Source organism: Cynocephalus volans, chromosome 1, assembly GCF_027409185.1.
Source record: "Cynocephalus volans isolate mCynVol1 chromosome 1, mCynVol1.pri, whole genome shotgun sequence".
Taxonomy (NCBI): Eukaryota; Metazoa; Chordata; class Mammalia; order Dermoptera; family Cynocephalidae; genus Cynocephalus; species Cynocephalus volans.
Genome location: NC_084460.1, coordinates 238,807,523 through 238,833,186, shown reverse-complemented (window position 1 = coordinate 238,833,186; position 25,664 = coordinate 238,807,523). Strand labels below are relative to the sequence as shown.

The 25,664-nt window shown below is 36.6% G+C and overlaps 1 protein-coding gene across 1 annotated transcript in view; it reads right to left on the bottom strand.

The window, feature by feature from the left end:
- Positions 1 to 372: 372 nt before the first annotated feature.
- Positions 373 to 25,664, bottom strand: part of ERICH2 (glutamate rich 2) — a 32,780-nt gene continuing 7,488 nt past the window's right edge. Inside the window, 11 exon segments of the mRNA XM_063085802.1 lie at positions 373 to 476; positions 1,266 to 1,337; positions 8,092 to 8,149; positions 11,029 to 11,216; positions 13,489 to 13,634; positions 15,838 to 15,883; positions 15,886 to 15,932; positions 18,221 to 18,257; positions 18,479 to 18,527; positions 18,727 to 18,757; positions 19,728 to 19,764. Coding sequence (XP_062941872.1) covers positions 373 to 476; positions 1,266 to 1,337; positions 8,092 to 8,149; positions 11,029 to 11,216; positions 13,489 to 13,634; positions 15,838 to 15,883; positions 15,886 to 15,932; positions 18,221 to 18,257; positions 18,479 to 18,527; positions 18,727 to 18,757; positions 19,728 to 19,764 — 815 coding nt within the window.

The window sequence follows — 25,664 nt, the reverse complement described above, 5'->3', positions numbered from 1 at the left end:
CAGCAGGCAAAGTACTCTCTCTCTCTCTGTGCCTCAGTTTTCCTATCTGTAGAATGGGGATAACAATAGTACTTCGTGGGGTTGTTGGATTAAATTAGTGTGTGTAGAGCAGTTTGAACAGTACCTGGCACATAGTCAGTGCTACATAAGTATTTTCAAAGACTATTTTCCTTTCTGAGTAACTCACATTGAGCTAAGCCCTAAATAATAGGGAGGAGCTCAAACTAAGAATATGGATAACCTAAAAGAACTCTGTACAAAATGAAGAACAATTGGGCCAAAATGTGGCTCTCTTTATATTTCCATGGTATATATTAATGAAAATATATGCTGCTTAAAGCAGAGCAGCAATGTTCACGACCCATCTGCCCACTAGCCAGGGCTCTCGTCACTCAGCTCCTCGCTGCTTTCTCCTTCACTCTCATCGCTGCTGCCTTCGCTATCTTCACCATCTTCCTCAAGATTCTGAGCTTTCTCTGCCACAGAAAGGAAGAGAGTTACTTAACATGTTTCCTACTATTTCCACACATTGAAAATCATAATTCATAATCACTCCTCTCCCTACCAAGAAATACATATTTTTGAAATGTAAGAACTGAGCCCAATTTTGCTAACTGTACGTAGGGTCAAAGCAGGAGTACAAGGAGAAAATATATTCTTACTGTCATAAGGATGTTTGTGGTCTTAGTTAATTTAAAACATAGATCTATAAAATTATTTTTTACTATGGTCAATGAAAATCTTTAATAGAATGACAAAGTGAGACTTAGGGTAATTTAGAGAGTATTGGGGGCTGGCTGGTTAGCTCAGTTGATTTGAACATCGTGCTGACAACACCAATGTCCAGAGTTTGATCCCTATACTGGCCATCAAAAACAAACAAAAAAACAGGGTATTGGCTTTCCTTGGAATTGTGAGATAACCCCTTAAAGACATGGGGATGATTTAGGGTATTCTGCTTGTTGATATTAATGCCTGGTACTCAGGAGCCTGATTTGCTTGGGAAGTTTCACCCCACAGAGAGATGGGGTTATCTTGGTTATTCACAGAGGACAAACTGGGTTCACTCAGCCATTCAAGACAGCATTCAGCCTGTTCTTAACCACTTCCTGAAGATGCATTTGGACAATCTCCTGGGATAATGAGTTTTTAAACAGTGAATTCTCATAGTTCTTTGACAAAGGAATTTCCTTTAAAAAATTTTTTTTTGGCAGATAGCTAGTATGGGGATCTGAACCCTTAGGAATTTCAATTGTTAAAATTACCCATTAGTAACATTTCTTCAATAAGTGTGGAAAACTCCTTGGCCTCAGGATTTTCTGGTTCATAGATTAGGACTGAAAATGGACAAGAGAATGTGTGTTATTAATGTTCAAAGTGCTTCAGCAAATAGGTTCCTTACAATGAGATTGAAACTGTCAATCAGCAGGTGAAAATGCACAAAGTGATAAACACCAACAATAATACCACAGGTATATCTAAGTGCAAGTAGAGACAATGTGCCACTTATATTTGGTGCTTTGTAAGAGAAATGATCCTCATTACATTTTCTATCCCCTATCCAAAGAATACAATCTCCATCATTGCAATATGGCTTCCCTCATAGGCCAGTATTTCATGAATGTAATCACTCCCCCAAAAAGGTACAAATCCTGAAAAATATGGAGACTTTGCTAATGAGAAGACTGAGCATCTAGAGGTCTGTTAATCCCTCATTTCGTCTGATCCACCCAATGTCTACATGACATCCTTTACCATGTGTCTCATCTAAACACAAAGGAACAGAGTTTTTTTATGCAGCCTCTTCCATGGTAGAGATGCCATTTTTCATATCATCTTTCAAATAGGGAAAACTGATGTTACTTCCTTCTCTTCGCCCTGACAAATTTTACTCTAGTCTATACCCCAGTCATCTCCTGCTGAGCCATGTTCTCCTCTCTTCATTGGACCCATTGTTTTTAGTACTATTTCTTCCTTTTTGCTGATCCTTTATATGACTGTGTCATCTTTCCTTTGGACTACACCGATAAGCTTTTTAGGCTTGTTGGTATGTTATCAATGTCCTAGAGGCCAGAAGGATTTATACCTTTTATTTCAGAGTTTTCTAAACTACTACTTTTTTCAGATCTTGCTCTATAGATCTCTCTTTTCCTTCTTTCTACCAGCCTTGAGGAGTATTCATAATTCTGTGCGATATCTTGGTGGCCCCCAGGGGGCACTGAAACATCGAGTGTGCTATTCTGGCTACCAGTAAGAGATAATTGTGGTTGGTTCAGCTAGGCCCCACTGGCTCAGAGACCCTACCCATGGCTTTTATCCTGACACACCAAACCAGTCACTTTACTTCCTAATCCAGTAACATAACAATTTATCATCAATCTGCGATAGCATGACCGTGTGCCTGCTCAGAAGCTGCTTTTAAGGATCATTATTGATACATACAAGGTGTTTCTATTAAAAGTGTCTTTTTATACATTTTAACTTGGACTAAAATACGCTTATCATTAGAAGGCTAATTCCTTCTCTGAGGCTAAGCCTCTTTCTAGAGCAGGGTTTCTCCAACTTGCTTCTTTAGATACTAGTTTCTTAATACATATTTGGAAAGCTAGGTTAAATAAACTAATCAGGTAAAGCTTACAGTAAGGAGTACCTACAGGATTTCACAGAACCATTACTATGCCCATAACTACTATGAATCTTATAGAGAGGAGAATTTGGAATTCAAAATTTATTTGACAATCAATCATTTTTTGGTGGAACACTTATTAAGAAATTTTGAACTAACATTCCTTAAAACACAGTTTAGGAAACTTCATGTTGGAATTAAGATTATCCCATGGGATTGAAGTATGAGATTAGCTACCTCCATGCTTTATAACTACTATTGGCAACTGTTAATTTTCAGAGAGAGGGTGGAAGGTATCTGCTTTGAAACTTAGCCCAACAATATCTATTCTAGGTGACAAATCAAAAATTCTTCTTACTCTTTGGCAGGACAGTAGGTTTTGTAAATTGTTAAGAGAAGATTTTAGCACGTGCAGTTGGTGTCCTGGGGTTTGTTTCCCAGCCTGGGCACCATAAGGGAAGCAGAGCCTAGTATGGGTCCTGGAGAAAGACTGCCAGATGTGAATCCTGGTTATGCCACTGCCTAGCTGGGTCACCTTGGGGAGAGTATTTAATATCTCTGTACTTCATTTCTTACATGTAATAATAATACTGTCTATCACACTGGGCTGTTCTGGCAAATCAATCAGACAATGTAAATAAAATGCTTAGTCCAGTCCTCGGTGCATGGTAAGTGCTGAATAAATGTCGGTTATTATTTGTATTCCTGAAATGGTTCTGGGCCTAGAAAGAGGCTTGGTTTCTTTCCAAGCACTTAGTGGACGCTTTCTTCTGGCTGCAGGGCTGGGGCAGGGGAGCAGGGGGTTCTGCTGCCTGTGGGGCTCTATGGGGCTCTGTGTTCCCTAGACTAGGGGCTATTCTAGGGCAGAAAACTCTTGTGCTGTACACTGTTGCATACCTAGTAGAGTGCCTGGCACATAGCAGGAGCCCTCAAAATGTTAAAAAATAGGATAAATATAGACAAATGAGTAGGAAGCAGTCTAGGCTAATAGGAAAAGCATGATTTATTTTACTTAAAAAGAAATAGAAAACTCTGTAGGAACTATCTTTTCTGAAGATACATCTGTATTTATGTTAGACCTATAATGATGAGAACCATTTTGGTTTTCAAGCCATTATTCTCTAACGTTTACAATTGTTATAATTGATGAGATAGGTCTTCCAGGGCCTCAGTCTTTTTTGTGTAGAATCTCAGGCTGCCTGGGGGTGGAAGTGTGGTGCCCTGAGAAGGAGCTGCAGATTTCTGACTCACAGGCAAAGTGACCAAGAAATAGAAAGATAGATTGGCACAAACTCTCATAGTCATTCATGAGATAAATGAAGAAAAGTACTTTGGACTCTTCACTTTCAGCCCCCACTGGCTGGCAGGAAATGGAATGGAGCATAGATATCAGTTCTGCATGAGACAGCAGGAAAATGGCTGAGGAAATATTAGGGCCATATAAAAACTGTATATGAAAGACATAAAATTCAAGCCTATGCCAATAGATAAAATTTCTTGGGAGAACCCAATATTGTACAAATTTTTTAGAAGGCAGGCAAATAGAAAAGAACCCAAAGGGCATCTAGATGCTAGGTGGGAAACCCTGTAGCCAAATGAAGATATAAATGACTATACTATACAGTAATTAGCAAGAAAACACTCCAGGAACCAGCACCTTCTTTCAAGAAAATTAATGTGCATGACATTTCTGAAGGGACAAGGATGCACTATTTTATAAAAATTGCCTCAGATACAAATAAATAGATATACTAGTCAACCACAGGAGCCATTTGTAGCCTGATTGATCCATAAAAGTATTTTCTAAATCTCTGCCTCCTTTACCAGAAAATAAAGCTTATTAATCAAATGAGGAGATGGAAATCTTGTAGCAAAATCATCGGCTCTCAAGTTAGACCTGGGATGTAATCCTAACTCTACCACTTAGTAGCTATATGATCTTGTGTGAAATAGCTCTCCTCGCTTAGCCTCAGTTTCCTCATCTGTATAGTGGGATTAATGATACCTGCCTCACAGAATTGTTTTAAGAATTAAACAATGTATTCAAGAATGCCCCGAGGTAGGTGCTCAATACATACATATACAAATACATAAATATGTAAATACATAATCTACATTTATGGACACAAAGTTATAAATTTGTAAATACACTGTATATATAGAGAAAGAGGGAATGTTTTTGTAGAGGAGCTAGAAGATGGAAAAACAGACAAAAAGAATATCACATTTATTGTAAAGTATTTTGGGGTCCACGCTAGATAAGAAAAATTCATTTTGTCTGTTGCTCTAAATACAGAGAGGGATTTTGGGGCAGCCCTCAATCAAGTGTTTTCACAAGCATCACAGAACTAGTGCTTCCTCCCACTGCGACAAAGCCTATATCCTATTCTCCCTTCTTCATTGACCTTGCTTGGCATTGCTAAATCTGGGCCTCCCTAATTTCAAAGCCTTGGTTGGGAATCTGCCTCAGGGGTAGTCAATCGTATTTTGCACAGGCACTCTCACTCCCTCACCTCTGGCCTCTCTGCCCACATTTCCTGTCAGCGCCTTCTTCCTCTTGGGAGCAGCATTCTCTCCCAACTGGTGCCCAGAATCATGGTGCCTGTCTGAGAGCCCTCCAGAGGTCCCTCTCCTATAGTCTAATCCTTAGTTCCAGAGGCACTGACAGAAAGAGTGGACAGTGTTACTGGGTGAGCCAATAGGGTACGAAAAACAAACTCTGTGTAATGTCAACCCCAAGAGGATTTAGAGCACGTGTGTTTTGACTACTTGCTGTGGATTGAATGTCCCCTTCAAACTCATTGAAGTTTAAATTGTGTCCCCCAAAGTTCCAGGTATTGGAAACTCGCCTCCCACCATGACAGTGTTGAGAGAGTGGGAAATCCTATTGTGATGATTGAAAGGTGGGACCTTGGAGATGTGATTGGATTGTAAGGGCCATGCCCTAGTTAACGGGTGTGGTTTTGAGGAGTTTAAAATGACAGCATGTGCCAATCTCTCTCCCTCTCTGCTTCTACCATCTCACAACGTGATACCCTGTGTTGCTAAAACCACCACAAAGGAAGACCCTCACCAGATGTGTTCCCTGACCTTTGGACTTCCCAGCCTCTGAAACTGTAAGCAATAAATTTCATTTTCTTATAAATTACCCAGTATTTTGTTATAAGCAACAGAAATGGACTAGTACACTCCTGCTTCCTCTCCAGTTCCCAGCATAATGCCTGGTACAGAGCTGGTGCTCAGTATGCATTTGTTGGAAAGAGGGAAGAAAGGAAAGAAGGAAGGGAGAAAGGGAGGGAGGACGTTTTCAAAGGGATAAAACCCCATTATGATAGATCAGTTTGAACTTTTTCATCCCCATTGATCTGATGTTTAATGTATGTTCACTGGTTCAAGTCAGGCCAACAAGCTTTACCGAGCACCTGCTGTTTATGTAGCATACTGCAGGCCTAACAGCCCAACAGACTGGCAAATGTGGTGGTATCAGTCCATATATTCTGTCCATATATCTTCCTTCAGCCAGAGGCTTTCTAAAATGATTGAAGGATATGAAAATAAAATATATAAATTTCCCACAATTAGGCTTCACAAGAGATTCAGAGAACTGGGAGCTAGAACTACAGAATGACTCACTTCTACATTAGCCACCAGAAAGAAGGAAGGTGTTGTGGTGAAAGAGGCTTGGGTTCCCACTCTGGCTGTGTCACCATGAGCGTCACTGTGAATAGTGCTGAGCCAGCTGCTTACCTCTCTCTGCTTTAGTTTCTTTATAAAAATTGAGGATTAGACTTGATTCTCTCTGAGGATTCCTTCTGACTGGAAATTCTATGTTTGCGGAACACAAAAAATAGTCTTGACCAAAATATTTTATTTGATGGCTCTAAAGGTCAAACGTGCTTGAAAGGATTAAACAAGGCAAGTTATTTACTTCAGATATAAAGTCGGTAGTGTAAAAGTACTCAAGAAACCCATTTTTAAAATTAGCTGATGATTCTATCCATAGTGGGAACTCTGTGTGTGGCAAGTGAAGGAAGACCCTCACAACCCCTGTACTACATTTTCACTTCAAGGATTTTACCACAAACTTAATTTAAGTCCAACACTAGTTAATATTTTGAGTCCTACTATCAATAAGGTTTAATTGTAGAGTTTCCATTTTCTCTTTTCAAATAACTATGACTAATATGTTAGAGGAAAAGATGGACAAGATAGTTGAAAAGATGGTGGATTTCAACAGAGAACTGAAGTCTTTCCAAATCATTAGGTGAACATTCTAAAACTGGAAAATATAATCTTTGAAATAGAGAATGTACTGGATAGTTTTAACAGCAGATTGGACACAGGAGAAGACAGGATAAATAAATCCAAGAACAGATCAATAGAAAATACACAAACTGAAGCACAAAAATGAAATTAAAAAAAGATACAAGGAAGAGAAGAGAGAGAATAGGGCATAAGTGGTATTTGAAGGAGTAATGGCCAAGAAATTTTCAAAGCTGATGAAAACATCAACCCAAAGATTTAAGAAACTTAGCAAACCCCCAAACAATATAAATACAAAGAAAACCACAACTATTTTGAACACCGAGTCAAACTACCAGAAACCAAAGATAGAAAGAAAAATAAAGCAGATCATATCATTCCTCTACTCCAAAGCCTCTAGTGGTTTCCCACCTCGCTCAGGGAAAAAGGCAAGTCTCTTGAATTGAGAAAAGGTCATCTGCAATCTACATGATCCCTACCCTGTAATAGGAGATCTTGCCCTTGCTCATTCTGCTCCAGTTCCACTGTCCTCCTTGCTGTTCCTCCCATCTTAACATGTTTGGTATTTGTCCTGCCTGACACACTCTTCCTCTAGATACCCACATGGCTAGTTTCCTCAACTTCTTCAAGTCTTTCCTCAAGTCTTTCAGTGAGGCCTTCCTGGACCATCCTATTTAAAACTGCTTTGCCTTCTCCCAGTACCTTCTATTCCCCTTTCTTTATTTTTCTCCATAGCACCTATCATTTATGACACACTATGTATTAGTTTATTATCTGTCTGACACTAGACATGTGTGAAATTGTTATGTCTTTGTTGACTGCTGTCCAGTGCCTAGAACAGTACCTGGCACAGGTAGGCACTCAACTATTTGTGGAATAAATGCATGTTAAGTAAGGTTTGACTGCTGCACTGCTTGATACTTCTATGAAACTAAAGGCATAAAGTTATCACTAGGATAAGGATTTTGACTTATTTACCATTGGTGGTAATTAGTCTATATGAGTCTACATTAATTTTATTCCACTAAAAGATACTCTAGAAGTCTAAATTAGTCCTATACCAATCAACCTAATTTACTATCAAGAAATCACTGAGACACTACAAGGAAATTCACTAGACATGATTATCAAACCATCTTACATATTATGGAATTTGTTTTTAGAAACAAATATTGGAAAATATGGAAGTATTTTGTACTTACTCATCTGACATAGTTTTTTTGCCAGATGGTAGTCTCGGCCCATTTCTGCTCTCAGGAACTGGAAAACATTAAGTTCTTCAGCTAAGCAGTTTCAGAGAGAATTTAAATGTCAGTTATAAACTCCCTAGAAAATATTCCATTAATGATTAGTTATTTTGTGTTTAACATTTACACATTTTTCCAGGAAAGAGCCTATAATCAATCAATCAAGGATAGTTAAGGCCCTCTGATGCCAAGGCAACATGGAATAAATATGAGAGCCCTGTTTTGCTACAGCCACACTGTGTATGTACTACTGAACAATTGGAGGATACCTAGGCTGATTCATTCAACTGGCACAGACAGTGAAGACATTATCACTTTAATATACCTTTGGTTCAGACGCAGGCTTTATCTGTGAGCTTAGTCCCTAATTACATGACAGTACTTAGTTGAAAAAAATGTAGAATTACAATTATGTACATTATGTACTTTCAATATTTTCCAGCATTGCTGTTATATCATCCAGTTTTACTTTTATTATATTTATTATATTTTTTGTTACAAATAATATTTTTTATGTAGGAAATTTAAAAGCTAAGTAAACACATTCTGTCTCCAATTAAAAAGCACCTATATTTCTACCATCTAGAGATGTTTATTTTTAACATATTCATGTATATCCTTTTAATATTTTTTTCCATAAATGAATACATACGTATTTCCAAAATCTTTAAAAAGTTATTCAGTAACTTTTTTTCAATAAGCCACAAACTGTGCTCATTTTCTCCCAATAGCATTAAGTATTCTTATATATTTTTACTTACATAGGCTACAGTTTACTAATCTTCCACTATGAGCTATTTAGGCTGTTTCCATTTAAAAAACCCTAAACTTTGATGATTATTATTGCCTGTGTGTGATATATTCTGAACCACATGCCGGTACACGAGTTTTACTCTGCAAGAGACAGGGCACTGAGTAATATAGAAGAGACACTTCTCACATATTTCCAGATATTTGACAAATACCTAGGTATGATTTTAAGAAGTAGTACTTTACCAGTTTTCTAGTTTCTCCATGTTTTTTTTCACATTTTTCTAATGTAAATAGAACTCTTCTAGAGATTTTTCTATAAATCATTAATTTCATCAAAATTCTCATTTATTCACATGTTAATAAATGCAGTGCTCAACTCATGCAATAGAATTCTTATATTTAAAAAATCTATTCCTGTCTAAATGTTAAGACATTTTCATTCTTTTTTTTTTTTTTTTTGGTGGTTGGCAGGTATAAGGATCTTAACTCATGACCTTGGGGTTATAAGGCTGAGCTCTAACCATCTGAGCTAACTAGCCAGCCTCTTCATTTTCTTTCTTATTTGTATTTTTTTTTCAATTTTAATTATGGTATATACTGGTTTATCTATGTCATTTTTTCCCCAAATATCCAGCTCTTGATATATTAATTTGGTTTTTACTTTGAATTATTAATTTCTTTAATTCTTTTTCTTGTTCTCCTTATGTTTATTTTGTTATTTTTTTTAGTTACTGTCATTAATATTTAGTTCATTTACTGTCATTCTTCCTTGAATCATCATAATCATAATTATCATCATGATAGCATTTGAAACTTTAAGATCTTTTTAGAAATTTTAATACTTACTGTTGTGGTTACCTCTATTTTCCAAATAGTTTATAAGTTTAGCTTTGATTTTTCTTTTTAACTAAAGTGTCATTCAGAAGGAATATCTTTTAGTTTTAAGTGGTTTTAATTTGTTATTGTAGTTATTTTTGTTATTAATGCCTAGTTTCATTGATCACGGTCAGGAAATGTTATTAATGCCTAGTTTCATTGATCATGGTCAGGAAATGTGATCAGTATATTATGCAGTTATTGTTTATATTTTAAAAATCTCTTTATCATGGAAAATTTAAATACATATAGCAGTAGAGAGAATGGAAAAGAAAATCATGTCCCCAATTCTCAGGTAGAAATTTGGATCTGCACAAAGCTATGAAGAACTGGTACATATGAAATAGTATATATGTGGGTAAACAAAAAGGACATTTAAGAAAAGATTTTAGAATCTATTTAGAAGATAATTGATGTTTTAAAACAAAAATGTATTGTGGGACTTATAACATACACAGAAGTAAAATTTCAACAATAGTCTGAAGGATGAGAAAGGGAAATGAAGGTGTACTGTTATGGAGTTCTTACAATGTACATGAAGTTGTAAAATGCTAATTAAAGGTAGACTGTAATATCACAAGTGAAGCAAAATTGTTTTTGTTCTCCATAGTATTATCAATAAACGTTATGTGCAGTTTTTGAGTGTGATGTTTCAGGCTTCAGTGCCTTTGCACGTGCTGTTTCCTAGGCCAGGAACGGTTTTTCCACTTGTTTATTGGATGAATTCCTATAACTTCCCTCTTCCTTCAAATTTCTAAGATTCCACTCATGTCTCTTCCTCTAAAAATCCTTCTTTTATCCCTTGTTCCTCCTGGTTCTTTTCCCAATTAGTTACTTCCTCCTCCTTTTTCCCAGAGAACTTCACAAATAGTTTTACTAGAATGTATTTCATTTTATTGTGATTATTTATATATGTGCCTGTTTTTAAAGGCAAGGACATAGCTCCCTTATTTCTATATCCCCAGCAACTAGCATGGTGTCCAGTATGTAGAAAACATTCCTTAAAATAGTCTTTAAAGAGCTTTCTTAAAAAAAAAAAACTTCTCTTACTCCTGCCTCTGCCCTCCTAGAGTACTCTATGTCACTTCCAGAATCATCTTTACCTCTAACTTGGTAAAAGTAGTAAGATATGAGTAGCCAGATAAGCATCTGTACGTAGGCAAGGATCTTTTTACTAATATTTAAAATCTTCAAGTCTATATGCTATTTAGTTATTTCAATATTTTTATGTTTCTTAAATTATAATGCACAGGTGAAACTTACTTCTGCCATTAACTCTAATGGTGCATGAGTAACCTTTTTAGGGTTACTGTCTTCGTCATTATCTTCATCATTAGTATCATCTTCACCATCATCATCTGTTGATTCTGACAACTTATCATCAACCTCCTGAAGGCAATATTCATTATTTTTCTTCTGCTGTGCAATGACTACATCTTTGCCCGCCTCACCTAAAACAGAATATATATAATTTAGTCAATAAACAATGAATGAAAAGTTCAAAAATTAAATTTTGCCAGATCCTATTATCATCCATGCAACTGATATATTAATAATGGTAACATAAGAATCATAACAAAGTTATATGCCATCACTTTTCTGAACACTAAATTTATTAACTCATTTAATCCTCTCAACATCCTAATGAGGTATGTACTATTTTTATTCCAATTTATAGATGAAGAAACTTGAGGGACAGAGAGGTTAAATAACCTGTCCCACCTCACACAGCTAATTAAGTGGTAGATCTGGGTGTTAATCTGGCTCCAGAGTCCACATTCTTAACTATATCCTGCATTATTTTTTTCTAATACACATTAAGTATACTATTAAAGTAATTTTTTAAAAAGTCTACTATGTGTCTCCTAAAATCATCTTGGAAACACTACTGAGTGAGCCTGCTGACCCCTTTGATTTTATGGACACAGTTTCAAACTGAACTTGTGTTATCCCCACCCCTTTCTTGAAAGATTTTGAATGCCTGGGAAGTCTTGGGAGATGTCCTCTCTGATGGTAATGTGGCTATCAGCTACTCTGAATAATATATAAACCCTTGTGTCAGAAAGAAGAAAATGAGGAAATCTAGGAGAGCTCCAGAGAAGATAATGTTAAGAAAACAGAAAAAAAAAAAAAACAGACAAAAAAGGGCTGGCCTGTGGCTCACTCAGGAGAGTGTAGTGCTGATAACACCATGGCTGTGGGTTCGGATCCTATAAAGGGATGGCCGGTTCGCTCACTGGCTGAGTGTGCTGCTGACAACACCAAGTCAAGGGTTAAGATCCCCTTACTGGTCATCTTTAAAAACAAAACAAAACAAAAAAATCCCCCCAAAAACATAAATATAAAAACCAAAAACAAAGATAAAACTCCTGACTCTAAAACAAACTCCTGATTCTAGACCAAAAGTGCTACCCTGAAAAGGAATATTGAGTCCTTCCAAGAATATGGTGGCTGGATTACTCAGGCCATCCACCTACCTGCCTCTGTTTCATTTACAGTCTCCATCGGCTCACAGCCACCCTGATCTTGCTGTATGCACCCAGTCTGCCCACTGACTCACCACACTGATGTCATCAGGGGAAGGTCATAATAAGGAATTAAGAATATCCTGTGATGTCACAGGAACTGTCTCATTCAATTCACAAACACTTAGCATCATGACACAAGTTTCTTGATCCTTAGATCTGAAGTAGTACTCTCCCCAGGTGCTATTTATTTACATTATAGCACCTATCACAACCTGTAATTATCTGGCTTATTTGTTTGTGTTTTTAATTGTTGCCTACTTGTCTCCCACTAGAATACGAACTTATTTAATCTTATTTATTTATTTATGAAACATAGTTGATTGTACATATCTGTGGGGTACAGTGTTGAATATCCTACCGGTGTGCAATATGTGATGCTCAAGTCGGGATAAGTAGTATATTCAACATATACAATGTAATTTATTTTTTGTGGCCCTTTACCAATTTCTTGCTAACCGCTCCTCCCCCTCTCCCTTTCCCACTCTGGTGACCTCAGTTCTGGTCTCTCCTTTTGAAAGATCAATGAATTACTGTGATTGTCCCTTCCTTCCTTCCTTCCTTCCTTCCTTCCTTCCTTCCTTCCTTCCTTCCTTCCTTCCTTCCTTCCTTCCTTCCTTCCTTCCTTCCTTCCTTCCTTCCTTCCTTCCTTCCTTCCCTCCTTCCCACCCTCCCTCCCTCCCTCCCTCCCTCTCTTTTCTTCTTTCCGTTTTTAGCTCCCACTTATGAGTGAGGACATGCAATAATTCTGTCCCTGGCTTACTTCACTTAACTTAAATAATTTTCTCTAAATTCATACATATTGCTGTGAACGGTAGAATTTCGTTCTTTTTCTATGGCAGAGTAGTATGGAATGTGAACTTCATTAGGGCAAAGACCTTGTCTATTTTGCCAACTATTGTATCCATAGCTTCTAAACCAGTGCCTGGCACTCTGATGAATGGAACTTGCTAATGCTTTCATAGATATTTTAATTCATTCCAGGATGTAATACCTTATCATGATCATCTTATGTAATGTATACCCATGGTCCCATACCTGGCTGCATATCAGAATCACCCAGTACAGGTATTTGAAAAACTACTGATTCCCATGACCAGCCTCAGACCTACAAAGTTGTCAACTCTGAAAGGTCACGGAAAAGGAGGGCTAAATTAGAAGCCACAGATACTCATTTCAATAAAATAAATGTTATTACCTGTGCTTTCTTTTAAGAAGGAAGAGGACCACAGGTCAGACTGTAGATTTAAGATATCTTTATTTTCAATGCTCTTTGAAGATATTCTATTTTCAGTATTCTTTAAAGAGGCTTTATTTTCATTATTCTTTGAAGAGACTTCCTTCCTAAAGGTTAAAGTAGATAGCAAAAAAATACTTCCCCAGGTCGCAGTTCTGTTTAATGCTTTATATGGGTTCATAAACACACACAATTTAATATACACACACAATATAATATACCTATAATATACCAATAATAAGCTAAATAGCTAAAATGTACTATCTTCTTTGTGGAAAAGCATTACAAATAATTTTTACAGATTAAAATTCTATTTCAACCTGGCATTTATTATTGTGAAACAATTCTTAGGATCTTTTCAGAGTTCTTTAATATAGAGCATATAAGCAACCAGCTATATATATGTTTTTGGTATATCATTGTGATATGATGGGATAAAACTAAGGAAATTAGCCTTGGGGTATTTTTGTGTGTGTTTGTTTTAATGCTTGTAAATTAATTCTTGCCACTGCTAAATGCTACACTTATGGAGAGAGTCCAACACTAATATTAACCTTTGATCATAACACAAAATAGCCTTTTTCATTAAGTAGCTGAACTAAAAACGGGTTAACTTTATTTTTTAGACTTTAAGCCTGAAGTCTCATGTCAGTAAATAAAGCATTGAGGCAAGGATTCTTGTGTGGTGCACTCTGTTCACTAAGACAGGCACCCACATTTGTGGAATAATAACACCAAGTCTATGTTTTGAGGTCTTAAGAATCTTTCAGTATGTCTCCTTCACAAAGTTTAAAAAGTTCAACTTCTTGGGCCGGCCTGTGGCTCGCTTGGGAGAGTGTGGTGCTGACAACACCAAGTCCAGGGTTAAGATCCCCTTACCGGTCATCTTTAAAAAAAAAAAAAGTTCAACTTCTAGTTTGCATGGAAAGATATAAAAAGATGTAAAGTATTATTTTTCCCCAAAGTTATGGTGGCTCTGTTTTTTTTCCCCATTGAAATGTGAATCCAGAATATTAGTAGTCAAGTTAGTGGTCTTGAACACTGATTTAGCAAATAAGTTGACCAGCTTGTTACATTCTTAATACAATGGGAGAGAATGGAATCTTTACTTCCCCAGTATGGGACTAAGACAAAATCCTTCTCTGGAAATGAAAAATGCACAGCAAAGATCATTTACATTTGTTCTGCTTCTGTCCCCCCTTGATTTTCTAATTATGAAAGAAAGCATCAGAGAAGAAACTCTACATATGAAAAGTTGAGATATAACTGAAATATTCAATTTCCAGTACGGTGAGATTCCTATTATGCCAAAGGTCACCACACAAGTTATTACTAGAATTCATATGCACTAATATTTAATCTAGATTGAAGGGCTTTGATGCCTCTTTTCTTCCCTGAATTATAGTATTTCATTGAATCTAGATACCATCTATTTATTTTAAGACGTATCATTGTTTTATGTACCACTAAGAAAAAACATTGCCAGATATAAGTGTAGGATAACATCAATTTAAGAGATGTTAAAATATGAAAAAAAAAAAGTGTGCTTTAGAATATATGAAACATGGTACATATATATTCACTAAGGTATATCCATATGGAGGGGAATTTAGCTAGTATAGTTCTGGGTATTTTAATAATTTGGAATACCTTTATTAATCTTAATGAAACACACATGGAGGTAGCCAACATACTACTCAATGGCCTAAAGATAAAGGAAATATTACTATTTGGAAGCAGAAAAATATCTGTACGAGAATTGATCAAATCATGATTTTAACAGTAAAATATAAATTCCTTTTATAATCACTTTCTATAGTCTTTCTCATATACAGTCTCAAAGAATCAGAGGCCCAAATTTCAACCTCCTCGTCAACTAAAATCTATTGACTTCCATTTGAGAAAGTGATGTTATTTATGGAAATAAGGCCAATAACCATTTAAGAAAAACATAACTAGTATAGTCTAAAAGATCTGTTGTTGTTAACTTTAACTTAAATACAGTTATGAATGAGGAAAGATTTAAATTTTTATTTTATATCTTCTGGGAACAGAAGTTATTTAATTTATTACTTACTAAAGTTAGAGTTAGTCAGGTTAGGTATTCCACTGGAACATACTTAGGCTAGAGGGTAGCTAATCCAGGGTTTAGAATTTTTCCTTAGTATGTAAAGAGGACAGGACATATTCAGGAAATGCTCCCAAATTTCTATTGGAATTAATATTTTTTTCAGGAGATTAATATTTTAAACTTTAAATAATTTATATTTGTCAAATGCAGGCCTAAAACCAAAAATAATTAAAACTTACTTTTCTGCAAACGTCTTAGCTACATTCAGAGACTCGTGTCGGTGAGGGTGTAAAGTTTGCTTGCCAACCTCAGTCTGCGTCCAAAGAGGCATTTACTTAAAGTGTAAAAATGGTAATAAAAAAGAGCTTGTCACTTATTTTAGAAAAGATAAAACATGGGATTCTGTAATAAAAACTACAGGTACAATTTTTTCAACCTCAAAGAGTTGAGTGCTGTGGATTTGTTTCAACCATTCTCCCCTCACTTCCAAATCTTGACCAAAAACCCAATAGATCTTGGAATCTTGACTAAAACCCTAATAGATCAAAGGTTCAAGACTTAAAAAACTTTGTCTAGCATTAAAGACATATTTTACTTCTACTGCTGAAAATAGTTTGTTAATTAAAAGCAATTTGTTGGGTAAATAAAATCTTTCACACATGGGATTCATGGGGAAAAAAGGAAATCAATGTGGGCTTAGTGTGCACAGAAATTTGAAATTCCTGGATTACACAGTCCACACACTGTGACTGGGACTGGAGTGAAGAATCAGAAGATTAAGGCGAAGAACTGGTTGAAGAAGAAAGCTTCTAGTTTTCCTTAACTCAACCTAGATAGGACTTCTGGCAACCCCACTTGCCAGTCAGCCAGCCTATGAAGCTGGCAGCAGGGTGGAGTGGAATGGAAGCTTCAGTGAGCAAGTTCATCCACTTTGCAGATCAGTCACACTCTTCTCCATGCGAAGGTCCTGAATGATTTTCTGTTTTCCTCTTTGATCATATCTTCCCAGGTCTGGCCTGTTTACCTTCATCTCTGGGTGAAGTACCTGAGGCAACAATGCTGCATACCTGACAAACTTATTGGCCACACTAATCACCCTTGCTCCACTCTGCAAGCAAATTAAAGAGAACATGACCATGTGCCCTTGCAAAAAGAACTTTGATTAGGCAGATGCAATTATTACTGAGATCGAGAGAACACGTAGTCACTCTGCTTTTCTATTTTGGCCCAGGCTGCATTTGATTTATTCCTATGTGGATCACCCCTTGCTCTAGTTCCAACACTGCTTATTACAGTCTGTGATCACTGGGGCTCAGTGTCCACTGAGTGTCACTATTGTGTCCACAATAGTGATTTATTTTCATCAAGGACCTATTAACCTCTACTATTATTATTATTGAAAGATATATCTCATATTTCCCTCAAAAGCAACTAAACATTTCTTAGGTATTTTTCTATTTAAATATATTTTCAACCATGTAATAGGATACATATAATAACATGTAGATTAATATACTTAACAAGACTTTTTTTTCTTCTGGCTGGTATAACTTTAAATTGAAATAAATATAGATCCTCTGTCATTGATCTGCTTTCTCTTTAATATAAAAATATGTGTTATATTTATATAACTTGCAATATACATAATTGACAACAAGAATCAAGGTGGACATTTTTAGATTTGACATTATAAAAATTAAGATACATATTGCATAAGGTAGAATTTTTCCCAGCCAACAATATTTAGAATAAACCAAAATAATATGAATTTGAATAGAAAAATCGCACCAGAACAGGACATACCAATTTGCCAATAATCCCTTTGAATGTGTTTTATGATCCACTTTCAAACTGTAATATTTCATAGCATAAATAGAATTTTTTTTCTAAAGGTAGGAGATAATCATATCAGGCAGGACTTTAATGAATTATCAGAATCAGTGTCCTGAACCAAACAGGTACTTAATATTTAGCTACTAAATTGATATCGTACAGTGACTTTTTTTTTTTTTAAAAGATGACCGGTAAGGGGATTTTAACCCTTGGCTTGGTGTTGTCAGCACCACGCTCAACCACTGAGCAACTGGCCATCCCTATATAGGATCCGAACCTGTGGCCTTGATATTATCAGCATCGTACTCTCCCGAGTGAGCCACAGGCTGGCCCTGTATGGTGACTTTTTTAACGCCAGTTTCTTCAAGTTGAGGTGATATTTTCTTCATTTAGCAGTAACAATTGATGTTATAGTAAATAAAGAATGTTTAATTTTAAAGTAAATATTCACTTAAAGAGATAATATGAAAGAAATAAGCAAGAATCAAAGGGAACTAGGAATGAGCAGTGAAAATTATTATACAAGAAAAATACAGAATACATGGTGTTAAAACATTAAAAAGTAGAAGTGAATATTATCTATAGCTCTACATTTTTATCAAAATTCATTTTTCATTTTAAATGTCCTATCTAAGTAACAATTGCTTTGACTGAAGCAAAAGCTAAAATGCTAATCATGCGTTTCTGGCCTTTCAAATTTAATTGGGTGACAAATGGTTGTATTATCTAGTTCTAATTGCTTAAAGGGCATGGGACAGATCAGCTGCACAATCAAAGACATCTTCTTACTCTGACATTCCTTCATTTGGTTCAGTCATCACTTTTTCTGAAAGAGAAGAAAAGAAACCCTCAGCATTTTATCAACAGTGATATTTCTAACATAAATTTCTAATCGGCAAATGTTTAGAATTTTTTGAAAGACAGGCAATATAATAAAAGATTTAATTGCTAATTCATTCAATCACTCTCAACCATTCCAATATTCTTCTTAATATTTATGATAAAATGGTGGCCAAACATGTTCTTTCTAAGTAATAAATCATTTACCCTTTGGATCAAATACTAGCAATCTGCCATTCTGTCTACTTTTTGGTGCCTAAAATAGAAGCAGAAATAAAAACTAGCATTATCATTATTTTAGTTTGAGGTATTTGAAATAATTTATTAATGGTATTTAAATTTCTATTATCTATACTAAAATGTAATTTTATTATAAAGCCAATTATTTAAACACTATATAAATAGATGGTAAAATAGACCCAAAGCATCCTAAAAAATAGCTTGTATACTGTTACCTTTATACTGTCTGTCTTGTCTAGATAATTCCTGCAAAAAACAAAATGTTTACTTAATAATTCTCTAAACACTTGTATAAAATTAAAAGATAAATAAAACAGAACACAGAATTCAGTCTGTCAGTAGGGTATAAGTATGTAGTATTACATTTATGCATTTACTAGCATTATTTCCATCCTAACTGTAAAACCTCATTCTTCTGGATTATGAGATGGGATTAAAAAATACAGAGACATTAACCCTTCCTCTTCTCCCCATCTCACCTTCAGTTTATGGAAAAAGAACTACAGGAACAATTTTTCATGGAAGAAAAGTGATGTACTAAATAAACCTCTAATTCTTTGTTATCTTTTTGGTTTTACGTAACTTGGACTCTAGATCTAGATCCAAATACAATCAACAGCAGGCTTAGGACGGACTGACTCTTTCCTACTGAACTGACCCCAGAAATCATAAATTCGTCTTACTTCACATTCACAACACATTTCTCTTCCCTATTTCAAACAAAAAACACAATATGTAAATCAAACTATCTGCCACACTCCAGTCTATTAGTGTCATGAAAAATTTTTTAGGGTGTGAGCCAGAACAAGATGAATTTTTTCCATGATATTTCAAGATATGGTATTTGAATAAAGTATTATTTAAACAATACATACAGAAATTTACCATTGATTTTATCCATAGATACATTTTTAAATATAATTATTGCCTTAGAAGTTCCTTATGTGTTTTTTAACACTTACAAGTTATAATGTTTTCTCTATGAACTTTCACCTTTCTAAGTTACCCAACTGATTTTCCTATAACTTAGCCCTTTATTTATCTAGATAAATTTCACTCTAGTTGTAAAGAGAAAAACTCTTCAGCTTTTTTCAAGAATGAGAGAGGCCACACTTAAATTTTTCATAAGTAACAATCCACTTGCTCCCCCCTCTAACACTTGTCCACTTGTCCCCATATCCCAAGCCAGATTTTAAAAATTATTATCATTACATACCTAGGGATTTCTGGAATACAAAATTTCAGAGCCAAGACTGTGGACAAAAAAGAGAAGCATCATTATTTTCTATTAAGTTTTTAAAGTTTGAATCCATCTTCCTCACACTGACTTGCACTCTTGAATAAAGCAGTTGTACATAAACTTTTGCCTCAGGCTTTGTTTTCTTGGGAAGCCTGACCGAACCAGATATTATATATGTCATTACTTTGATTATCCCTCTGAGAAGCTCACAGACAGCTAAAGTCTGTCAGAAAAGCAAGGCATCCTTTAGGAGAAAACAGCTGTGGAAGACCAAACTCTAGGATAAATAAAAGATTTTATTCTGATTGTCCAAAGCTGAAACAACGTGATAATTAACTAAGGCCTTAACAAAAGAAATCTGAGATGACCTCTCTGAGAGGTACGTTCACTACCCAGATTTCCACAGTCCTCTAGGTACTCATACGTCTGGTAGAGCATCACCTTTATACCTAGAGCCCTCCTCTCCTTTCTAGCTCTAGGATCTTCACGGATTGCATCATTCCACCCTGTACCTGGATGAAATATCAGTGCATTTCTCCTCCCATTTCTACCTGATGAAAAGAAAACCTATGATGGGTTTACCCCAGCCCTTGATGGAGACCCAGGCTCTGCTTGGTCTGGCTTCATCATTACCTAGGAAATGCTCATTTAATGTCCTTTCATAAAATTGAATTCCTTGGGAGGCAGTACAGAGCAATACGCAAGAGCTGGGGCTCTTGTGTGAGAGACTGAATTCATGTCTGGGTTGTACCACTTCCTAGGAGGGCTTGGGCAAGTTACTTCTTTAAGTTTCTGTTCTTCCATCTAAAAAATGGGGATCACAATGATGCCAACTTCACTGGATTATTATAAGGATTAGATGACATAATCTGAGTAAAGTGTTTAACACAGAGCCTGGCACATAGGAGGGACATTGTAGAAACAACTTGATGTTTTATCTAAAGGAAAAACTGGGAAGATGTCCTGTGGGGCTGATTAAAATCACTTAGGGAAGCAGAAAGGAGGCTTTACTGTGAGTGAGACAAGCAAACTTGCTCTGATGGCTTTTAACTAACTAATTTTTAAAAACCACATAAGCCCTAAGGTGCTGATACTTGATTAGAAAGATCACTGACTCCAGGGAAACAACAAAGTAATTTAGAAGACAGGTAAAGTTAAAGCAGCAACTGATAAGGTGAGCAGAATGAGGAACAGCTATTGGATAGGTAATATACATTTATAAAATAGATATCAATATGCAAAAAGTGTATGAAAGAAAATGCTTTCAGAGAAGAAATTAATAATATTGGTTGACTCTGGGGGGTTGTTTGCAGGACTGGGGCAGGAGAGAGTTTTTTTACTTTGTGTCCATCTCTTCCTCTTGAACTTTGAACAATATAAATATATGATCTATTTAAAAGAACAAAGACAATTTAAAATTGCAATACCATTTGTACCTCTATGTTTATACATCTTTTACAGGCATATGAGCAAAATGCAGACCTTGTGCACATGCTTTAATTCTCTCAATCCAGTGATACCTGTTCAAATTGCAGTCATGGTATTTAGAAAGAATGGTCTTTAAGTGTACACCTTGTATATTCATTACTATTGATTATGGTTAACATTAACATCACAACATTCATTTAACCATCCCTCTAAATCTCGACCAAGTGCTTTTGGAACACGGGCTGACTCTCCTGATATCTTTCAACAGTCCCTGTGGCAACGAGAACAACACAGAACAGTTACAAATTTTCATGCAATATTCAATGTCTATTTAAAACAAACATCTGATGAGCACCTACTATGCATCAGATATATCTGTGCGAAGCTCTGGAGATAAAAAAATGAAAATTCTCTGCTTTTGAGAAGCTTAGAATCTTACAGGGAAAACAGGTACTACCTGCTTATATGTATGGGACCGACCAAGCTTCAAAATACTATACCTAATGCTTCCCTCTAAGTGGCTACAATGTCATTTTCCATACTGCCCCAACTGAGATAATGGTAATCACCAGAATCAATCAAATTCTTTCTTTTGGGCTTATTGACTGGAGATACCCAAAGAGAGTCAGTAGGCAGTGGAGGCAGAATTGAAAGATGGAGGAAGAGTCTAGTCAACAGAGCTGCCTCAAACAACCTTCCAGTTCCAGAATCCAGCTCTGAGTCCTGTTCTCTGGGTTTCTTGGATTCTCTCACGTATTGAAATTTCTACAAGCATCCTTGGAATAAAGTATTGTCTGCCAATAGTCCCTTCTTTCTTACTTGGTTAACAGATAGAGCCCACCTGAACACAAAGGTAGTACAAATGCTCTTTGACTTACATGTAAGTTGAAAATATCCTAAGTCAAAATGTATTTAATACACTGCAGACTATAGGTTGTTTGCCCTCTTGACTGTACGGCTTGATTACAGCTGTGGCTGCGCTGGCTGCTGCTCCCCAGCATCTTGAGAGTATCCTATCGCATATCACTAGCCCAGGAGATCACAATTCAAAATCTGAAGTATAATTTCCACTGAATACATATAGCTTTTGCACCATTGTAAAGTCAAGAAATAAAAAACTCATAAGTAGAACCATTGAAAGTCGGGGACCATCTGTACTGTCCCAAGACAGCCCAATTCATAGGCTAACACAGTAAAGGGACACGCAGTTGGCCTGCAATCCAAGTTAAGTTCAACACAACCTTTCCCTGAGACTTTTCCAAATAGAATTATCACAAGGTAGGAGAATATGAGTTTAGAGCTCCCAGCAGCCATGGTTCTAGCCTCCAGGAAAAAAAAAATGGCCTGAGAGTGAAGCAAAATATAGAAAAGAATCAGGAATGAGAGATGAAGAGGTTAGAGAAAGTCAGAGGGAGGGAGGAAGGGAGATACATATACACATCCCTAGTGATGTCTGAGTCTGTTTCCAATTCAACCTCTGCCTTTACCATGGGCCAATTAATTTCTCTTTTTTGCTGAAACAAGCTAGAGTTGATTTGTCACTTGAAACCAAAAGAGACCTTGACTGATATGGCTACTACTCCTTGAAACCAAAAAAGTCTAACACACCTGATATCATGTAATAAGAGCTACAGTATCAGAATTAACATAGCCCATGGGAACACAAGTGAGAAACGATTTCTACCTGCTATGGGAAGCAAGACTGAGTCAGGTTTCACAGTGAGAGTGGTATTTAACCAAGTCAAGACCAAACAGTCAACAGAAGGAGGAGAGTAGTTCAGCTGTGTTGAGAATGGCAATAGATGAAGTTGGAAATGTATGTGGGAACAAAATGAAAGTCATTAAAGTCATGTGCTAAGGATTTAGGGCTTTAACCAGTAGGCAATGTAAAGCAAACCAAGGCTTTGAAGGGTGATCACATGATTAGATCTACCTTAGAAAAGAAACTCTGTGGAGGGTAAACCTGAGAGAGAATGGGAGGTAGGGAGAGTAGATAAGAGGCTACTGTAATGTAATAGTCCAGAGCAGGGTTGGCAAACTACAGCCTATGGGCCAAGCATGACACACTGCCTACTTTTTAAACGATATTTTACTGCAATGCAGACAGACAGGCTAACTGTTTTTTGTTTTTTTTTTAAAGATGACCGGTAAGGGGATCTTAACCCTTGGCTTGGTGTTGTCAGCACCATGCTCAGCCAGTGAGCTAACCCACCATCCCTATATGGGATCCGAACCCGTGGCCTTGGTGTTATCAGCACTGCACTCTCCTGAGTGAGCCACGGGCTGGCCCAGACAGGCTCATTTGTTTGTATGTTGTCAATGGTAGCTTTCAAACTGCAATATCAAAGTTGAGTAGTTTTGTCAAAGACTCTATGGCCTATAAAGTCTAAAAATTTAGTATCTGTCCCTCCACAGAAAAAAACTCGCCAACCCCCAGCTCAGGGAAAAGATGATGTATGGAGCTGAGAAGGTACTCTTGGAAGGAAAAGAGGTAAGAGTCATTGGACCCTGAAGTGAGGGAAAAGAAAGAGATTTTGTAGGTTCTAGCCTGGATGACTAGGATGGTGGGGGGGGCACATTTTGGGCGATAATGAGTTTGTTTTGGGAAATTCTGAGTTGGAGATGACTGTAGCTCATCTGAATGCAAGTGTGGTCCTATTCCATTGAAAAGGGAGTATAGAACTCAAGAGAAAAGATGACGTAGGAGACAGCTGCAAAAAGGTGAGAATGGATGGCATTGGTCATGTAGAATAAGACGAAGCCAAGGATAGAATCCTGAGAAATGACAGAAGTAGGTGGAGGAAAAGCATCTGTCTAGAAATTACATATAAGCAATATGCAGATAGAAAACCATCGAGTGGGAGAATGACTGCACCACCAGGATGAAGTTTCTTGAGAGCAAAAAGAGGTTCTTACTCATGAGTGAGTCCCACATCACTTTAAAGATACTCGGATATTAACTGAATGAGTAAAATAATTGGAATGATACAAAATAAGTATTGGCTTAGAATGATTTTATAACTAAAAAGAAAGGCCAACAGAATTAGGAGGGATGATTCTGAGAAAAGGCTTGGGGAACAGCAAAGATAGATTTATTTTTATAAGAAAAAGAAATATTGAAAGATATATATAGAAGAATGTATAGTATTAATCAGAAGATAAATGTATCTGGTTAAATAAGAATGTAAAAAGTATATGGCAAAATGACATAGAGGCATAATTATGTGATTATATACACTTGAAAGTACTTGTGTATTATGTAAATAAAAATGTACTTTAGGGGTCAGGAAACAGCTGAGTGGGGAGTTACATGGGCTCATTTCTAAGAGAAAGGGCTTGATTCTTGGCTTCTTGGCTATATTAGCCCAGACTCTTGGTTGCAATTTAAAGAAACCATGCTCAAGTTAGCTTATGCAGCAAAGAAAAGCACTGGCTTACAGAATCCAAGAAAGAGTTGAACACCTAAGCTGTGTGGAGCGCAGGGCACAGTGGATAAAACTGTTCAAGGACTCAGGAACCTTTCCCTCATTCATCTCGGCTTCTCCCTGCACATGAGCCTCATTCTTCTCTCTCACTGTGGGCAGATTTTCTACACATGGTGCAAGACAAGGCTCCCAGAAAGTCTTGAGTTTTATTGTAATGCAGTTCCAGCCTTTAAGAAAAAATTGACTCTTAACCAAAAATCCCAGTCAAGGGCCTGATTAGTTCAGCTAGGTTTTTCTTGGCTACAAAGAAGAGGTACGATGATCAAGCCACCCAAAGAAAACTGGAAGTCTCCTATGAGGCCAAACATGGGCTTATCATAATTTCATTCATTTTTCCTTCCTTCCTCCTTCCCTCCCCTCCCCTTTCCTCCCTTCCTTTGCCTGCCTTTCTTATTTCTTACTAGACTGAGTTCTACGGATACAGGGACTTTGTATTGAGTATCTCTAGCATTTACTGCACTCCATGTCACATAAATTGGTGCTCAATAAATATTTGTTGAATGAATGGAGTTAGAAGGAAACAAGAAAGTAAAGGAAAAGAATGTGTTAAACTAGAGCTGTACAGTCCAGTACAGTAGTCACTAGCCACATGTGGCTACTGAGCACTTGAAATGTGATTAGTTCAAACTGAGATCTACCCCCTGGAGTTTAAAGACTCAGAATCCAGGGAAGAGTGTAAAACATCTCTTAAACCCACTCCTCTGGGTATGTGTTCACTAATCAGCAGCCAATAGAGCCAAACAGGTTTTATTTGGACTGTACGGAGTCCAAATAAAACTGCCTTGTATTCTAATTGGCAAAGAATGAATAAATAGACAGCTGCATGCTCAGACCCTGAAACTGTGGTGAGGAGAGACAGAGCTGATTAAGCACCATCCTCCATCCTCAAGGAGCTTAATGGAGGAAACATAATATGATCCAGGGACATTTTGTTGCATAGCCTCAAATGTGTATAAAAATGGTTTCAACGATCATCCATCACTTACATTCATATTTAAAA